We start from the raw sequence: 7,074 nt of genomic DNA on the forward strand, positions 1-7,074 counted from the left end.
TGAGACCTGACTGGGGCCCTCTCTGTCTCTCAATCTGTTAAAAAAACTCAACATTTCAACAATTTACTCCCAAAATAATTTATCTAAATCATTTAACTGAAGTCTTGTTCTTTCTCGGAAAAGGTGTTTAAACTCACTTTTCAAAAATGACATTCTAACCTCCCAAAGATTACAAGTGACCTTTACAGAACTGAAAACTAAAATCTATTTTCAAGTCAAAGTTTCCAAATAATAACGATGTGCTATAAACTGACATAAACTGCAATGAAATAATCGATCCCCACGTGTCTAATTCTCCCTAATCTGTGCGAGTGTTTGCCTAGTCCTCCAATACGCCTTATAAAGCTTGTCGTGTGCTTCCGCCCAAGCCAAGGACTCATGTACTTTGCACTTTCAGTGAATTGATAAGGGAGCTTTTGTTCCTGGGGTTATTCTGCTGTGAGTGGGTAAGCTGTCTCCAAGTCATGAATTAGACAAATTCTGACGATAAATGACAGGAAGATCTGGAATTCTACAGAATGAGAATCCAACAGCAAGGTAAGATCGAGTTTATAAGATGTTTGTTCCTTTAAATTCTGTTTAGTTTGATACAGTGACTTGGGACTATTCAGTGGAGATGTACGTGACCTGGAATCAAATCATTACCTTCTCAGTTAAAAAAAAGTAAAAGTGAGAGTTTTCTGTACAATCACAATTAACCTGGTTAAAGCCAGCAAAAATTATTAATTCCAAATGTCAATGGAACCCAATTTAATTGGTTTCGTCAGGCTGTAGTTCTGTTTCTGAACAATTGGCCTTTAGTCACTCCCTTGCAACAGTTTCGGTTTTATAATTAATTGCCATTTGTTGTCAAAGGCAAATTTGCTCCTGTCCAAATGCAGTGGCAGTAACAGCTTGCTTTCAGAAGGTGTCTTTCATACAGTTAAAATGTCTCAGGAACCTCACAGGACCATAATTGAACAAATTGTGGTGTTAATATGAAGAGGTATGGAGATGACCACTGAAACCTTGTTGAAAGGGGGATAGAGAAGCACAGGGCTGCAACGTTTTCAGGAATGCAGAGTCTGTCCCCACCTAAAATGCACTGTATTCTCACTGAGTCTTCACTCCCTCAGCACAGCTCCTCTCCAAATTGCATTCCTTCCCCACAGCCTCCCCCTGCCGGATGTTTCTCGGCTGAGATTCAGCCTGGAGGGCTCCAACTTTCTGTGCAAGGTCCCAGCACACAGGCACTGCAGAAACAAAGTCCTATCTTCACATTGAAGATATCCACTGGCAAGCTGTAAGACATGACCATGGTGCTAAATGACACAGTAATGGGTAAATCACCACAAGCTGCCTTTAATTCAGCTGCTTATTAAGAAATCTCGCAGACAATCAAATACTGAAACAATGATGTAAACTTTGTTGTATGTAGCAACCAAAATAAGACCCCTCAAGTAAGCAAATTCAGACCCACAATCCACCCTGGCTATTACCCAATTAATGTGGAAGTTGCCCATGTCCCACCAATGGTGTCTGTCTCTGGATGTGTCTCGGGTTCTATCCTTATGCAAAGTTGTTCTCCGGAGTTCTGCTAAAGGGGGAGTTCTAGTGTTCAATTCCTATACAGATTTTTATCCTTCAGACCAATACTGATGATTCTTTAAGGTCCTTTCATCCAAATTGCCACAAGTCTGCAATTTGCCTTTTTATCAGAAGTATTACTTTGTTCTTATTATATTTGGCATTGACTGTTTGAAGACACAGCTTTTCTGTGACTAACTCCTTAAATCCTTCTGCAGGCCAATCATTGTCTTTGTGCCATAAAGCATTCTGTTAATCATGCAGGTACCAACGTAATTGTGTTCAAATAGCCTCCACTCCTCCTTTAGCTAGATGGCACGGTGGCACAGTGGTTAGCACTGCTGCCTCACAGCGCCAGAGACCTGGGTTCAATTCCTGCCTCGGGCAACTGTCTGTGTGGAGTTTGCACGTTCTCCCCGTGTCTGTGTGGGTTTCCTCCGGGTGCTCTGGTTTCCTCCCACACTCCAAAAATGTGCAGGCCAGGTGAATTGGCCATGCTAAATTGCCTGTCGTGTTAGGTGAAGGGGTAAATGTAGGGGAATGGGTCTGCGTGGGTTGCTCTTCAGAGGGTCGGTGTTGACTTGTTGGGCCAAAGGGCCTGTTTCTACACTGTAAGTAATCTAATCTAGACATGGCCAATTGCTTCCAATTCATGTATAAGTTTGTCCTTGACTTTTACCAGTTTATTCCAGACTGAATTTTTTCTGTGTGTAACACTTTATCTTCAGTTCATTTATTCAACCCATGAACAGTTATTAAAGTTCTGAAGTCTGTAATATCAAACAATCGGGTGTAAGGGACCACAGCTAGTTCTGTTTTGGGCTAAAAGGGAGGAAAATGGAGGTTGGACACTTGAGGCGACAAGTGATAGACAGAGCTATTCGGTTCCACAAACAACGTCTCAAATCTGAGCTCTGCAGTCCTGCCACATCCAGTCATGAATGGTGCGGGATAATTAATTATTACCAAATATCCCCTTCTTCAATGATGGGGGATCCCCGCAGGTGAGTGCAAAAGATCAAGCTGAAACATTCATAACCCTCTTCACCCAGAGGTGCTGATTGGATGATCCATCTTGGCTTCCTCTCTCACCAACCATAACCAAATCTCTTGATTGACCCGAAATATTTTTCAGAAACAGACCTGACAAAATAGAGCCTGCCTTTTCTCCACTTCAGGCTGGTAGACTAGAGCTGGGCAAAATGTCTGATGGCCAGGAGGGAAGCCCTTGTGCTGAGCCGCAAGGTGACAGAGAAAATGAGGAGCAGCAAAGTGAAGACCAGGATGTGAAGGAGCACAACACCAGGTATGTTCCTGAGGCTGTCCCTGCTTTGGTGCGTACTTCATACTGTGATCCAGAATGCTCAGTACAACGAGGTCAGAGAAACTCTGGTAGAGGGAATGAGGAAGTGAGTGGCGGTTTCTGGGTTATAAGGATTGTCTGGGAATATGAAGAAAGCTGGCCAAAGATATTCAAAATCAAAAATAGAGATTGCTGGAAAAACTCAGCAGGTCTGGCAGCAGCTGTGGAGAGAGAAAACAGAGCTAACATTTTGATTCCAGTGACCCATCATCAGAACTGATAGCTACTAGGAAAAGGTGGTATTTATGCTGAAGGGGGTGTGGCAGCGAGGGGGGTGGTGGTGGTGAAGGAAGTGGATAGATGGAGCTAGCACCCAGAGAGAGAGCGGGAGATATGAAAGGGTTAGATGAGATGAGAGGATTATTGATGCTGAATGAGAGCTGAGAGTCGAGAGAGGAACAGAATGGGGTGGCTATGTTGAAAGCAACAACCCATTTCATGATAGGTCCAGGATACAGGGGTCGGTAAAAAAAACAAGGAAGGATGGAATCAGGCTGTAAAATTATCGATTTGATTTGATTTATTTTAGTCATGTGTACCTAAGTACAATGAAAAGTTTTGTTTTATGAGCAGTACAGGCAAATTATTGCAAATAAGGACCTACAGATCATCGGGAGGTTAGACAGATCGAGGTATACAGGTTATACTGTACAGGAAGTATACAATGTAAGGTCAACATGAACATTATTTGAAAACTCGATATTGAGTCCAGCGTGCTGTAGGGTTCCCGAGTGGAAAATGAGGTGCTGTTCTTCCAGCTTGTGCTGAGCTTGACTGGAGCACTGCAGCAAGGCTGAGACAGAGATATTGGCTGGGAACAGGGTGGGGTGGTAAAGGGGCAGGCAACTGGAGGCTCAGGGTCATTTTTGTGACAGAACCTAGGTGTTCTGCAAAGCACTCATCCTGTGCCCGCCAACCCGCCAACCCTCTCACAACATATGCCTCAATGAGATCAGGGCTGACCTACTTCAACATCATTTCCCTCACTGCCTCCATTCCCTTGAAATTTTTAACTTATTGAAATCTATCAATCTCAGTCTGGAATGTACTAAGTATTCCCTCCATATTCCCTCAAGACAGAGAATTCTCAAGATTCAGAGATTTGGTGTTGGCCATTAAACAATGGCCTTACCAGTGACACCCACAAAGTGTGAACAAATGAAAACCACCACCCTCTGAGTGAGGAAGCCCCTCCTCATGCCAGCCCTGCAAGGCCAGTGCCTCTATCTGAGCCCGGGTCCCCTAATCCTAAACCACTGATACGAGCAGTCAGGGGAAACATCTTTCCCACATCCATCCTCTCAATTCCTGTAAGGATTAAAAGCAAATTACTGCGGATGCTGGAATCTGAAACCAAAAGAGAAAATGCTGGAAAATCTCAGCAGGTCTGGCAGCATCTGTAAGGAGAGAAAAGAGCTGACGTTTCGAGTCTAACTGACCCTTTGTCAAAGCTTTGACAAAGAATCAGTTAGACTCAAAACGTCAGCTCTTTTCTCTCCTCACAGATGCTGCCAGACTTGCTGAGATTTTCCAGCATTTTCTCTTTTGGTATCCCCTGTAAGGATTATGTCTGTTTGAATAAAACATACTCTCATTCTTCTAAACTCCAGAGAATAATGATCCAGTCTGTTTAATATTTCCTCAGAAGTCAACCTCTCCATTTCGGGGATTAGTTTGGTGAGTCTTTGTTGTATTCCGTTCACAGGAAATAAATCTTTTTGTAGCTGAGAACCCCAAACTCCAAACAATACTCCAGATGTGTCTAACCAAAGCTTCATATACTGTGAGATATCTTTACAGCTCTCCTTCCATCCTGTTTTGATGTGTTTGTAGCTGATACCCATTCTGGACACGCCTGATGCCAGAGTGAAACCTGACTTGATGAGACATTGGTTTTATTTCTGGAATTTGATTCCAGTGAGGCTGAACACGGTCACACGAGGCTGCCAATGTGCTATTAACAAGAACGTTAAAGTTTATTACAAACAAAAATAAAAAAATAATTAATTTGCATGCTCCTTAAGAGCTATTTGAAACAGCACCGCATCCACAAACATCCACTCCCTCCACCACTGACTCTCAGTAGCAGCATTGTGTATCATCTACAAGATTCACTGCAGAAATTCACCGACGATCCTTAGACAGCACCTTACCAACCCATGACCACTTCTATCCAGAAGGACAAGGGCAGCAGATACAAAAATAGCAACATATGAACAAGGAACAAGTAAAGGCCACTCGGCCCTTCAAGCCTGCTCTGCCATTCAATGGCTGATCTGATTTTAACCCCAACTCTACCCTCCTGAATTTCTCTGATAATCTTTCTGCCCCTGGGTCATCAAGAATCTATCAACCTCTGCCTTAAAAATATTTACAGACCATCCGCTGCTTTTTGAGGAAGGGGGTTCCAAAGACTCTCAATCTTCTGAGAAAAAAAAAAGCTTCCTCACCTCTGTCCTAAATGAGTACCCCCTTGTTTTTAAACTCGGACCCCTAGTTCTAGATTCTCTTACAAGAGAAGCCACCCTTTGCACATCTACCTGGTCAAGTGCCCTCAGGATCTTATACATTTCAGATAAGTCAGAAGTGAAACTCCAGAGGGTACAGACCTAGACTGACCAGCCTTTCCTTTTAATACAATCCAGCCATTCCAGGTTTTAGTCGAATGAGCCTTGGTACATGGGAACACCACCCCCTGCAATTTCCCCTCCAAACCACTCACCATCCCGACTTGGAAATATATCGCCGCTCCTTCACTGTCACTGGATCAAAATCCTGGAATCCCCTCCCTAAGAACATTGTGAGTCAACCTACAGCACATGGACTGCAGCGGTTCAAGAAGGCAGCTCACCCCCACCTTCTCAAGGGGCAATTAGGGACGGGCAATAAATACTGGCCCACATCCCATTAAATGATTTTTTAACAAATCAGTAAAAATGCAAACAGGAATTCAAACAAAGCCTTTTTTCCACCAAAACAGCCTTCCCCAGGGTGCGGTGAGGAAGTGGGATTTGTTACGACTGAAACAACAGGGAATAAACTGACACGTTAAGGTGATAGCTAGAGGAACACATGGGGGGGGAGGGAAGGAATCGGGAAATGTTTGGTGGAATGAGATCATGACAGTTTGAGGGGGGTGGCGGGGTGCGCTCATGAGGCACCAAAACAGTCCTTGGGGCTAAAAGGCCAGTTTCTGAGTTGGAAATTGTAGCTCATCTTTCTAATTGTTGTTCTGTTTTTCAGATCAGAAAGCTTTAAGTCTCTGTTCAGGGCAGAGTCTCTGAGGGATCAAGGTACTGAGATCAAACCACTGGAGGCGGAAACGTAGGTGAACAGCTGTTGTTAAATACACCTCAACTCTTAGGACTTATCAGAGCAAAGGTCAGTGCGTGAGGACCTATCAGAATAAAGATCTGTGCAAGGACCTATCAGAGTAAAGATCAGTGTGCAAGGACCTATCAGAGTAAAGATCAGTGTGATTTGGCTGAGGAAAGTGAATGGACCATAGGCCAGTTTGTGGATGACACAAAGTTAGGTGGGAAGGCTATTAGTGGGATGATCCAATGATTCCACAGATGGATATAGACAGGTTAATGAGTAGGCAAAAACTTGGCGATGGAATATAATTTGGAGAAATGTCAAGTTGTGAACTTTGGCAGGAAGAATAGAGGAGCTGAATATTATTTAAATGGAGAAAGATCGCAGAAAGTTATAGAGCAGTGGGGTTTGGGAGTCCTCAGGGTATACACTGACAGGGTTGACTTTGGGGAGGTTGTTAGCTCCCTGGAAGGATCAATCATTACAGATTGAGATTGAAGCTAAATCTCATGGGAATGGAAAGGAATGTACCGAGGCACAGTGAAAATCTTTGTCGTACGAGCAATGCAGGCAGATCACAGAGTTAAGTAGCATAGATAGTAAATAAGTAAACAGCGGCAAAAACAAAAACACAGGTACAGGTGAATGTTAAGAGTTTGTGAGTCCATTCAGTATTCTAACAACATTAGGGTAGAGACTGTTACGAAACCGGCTGGTGTGTGTGTTCAGGCTTCTGTACCTTCTCCCAGATGGTAGAGGTTGTAGAAAAACATTGCCAGGGTGGGATGGATCTTTGAGAATGCTGGCGGCCTTTCCTTGACAGCGGG

The 7,074-nt window shown here is 43.6% G+C and overlaps 1 protein-coding gene across 3 annotated transcripts in view; it reads left to right on the top strand.

Moving 5' to 3' along the window:
• Positions 1-389: 389 nt before the first annotated feature.
• The window catches only part of LOC122559930 (tyrosine-protein kinase HCK-like), a 33,455-nt gene continuing 26,770 nt past the window's right edge, over positions 390-7,074 (top strand). For all 3 annotated transcript variants that reach the window (XM_043710038.1, XM_043710040.1, XM_043710039.1), the window contains exons 1-3: positions 390-537; positions 2,745-2,872; positions 6,173-6,253. In XM_043710038.1, the coding sequence (XP_043565973.1) occupies positions 2,769-2,872; positions 6,173-6,253 (185 nt within the window). In that variant the 5' untranslated portion in view covers positions 390-537; positions 2,745-2,768. The remainder of the gene's footprint in view (positions 538-2,744; positions 2,873-6,172; positions 6,254-7,074) is intronic.

Source organism: Chiloscyllium plagiosum, chromosome 20 (assembly GCF_004010195.1).
Source record: "Chiloscyllium plagiosum isolate BGI_BamShark_2017 chromosome 20, ASM401019v2, whole genome shotgun sequence".
NCBI classification, from domain to species: domain Eukaryota; kingdom Metazoa; phylum Chordata; class Chondrichthyes; order Orectolobiformes; family Hemiscylliidae; genus Chiloscyllium; species Chiloscyllium plagiosum.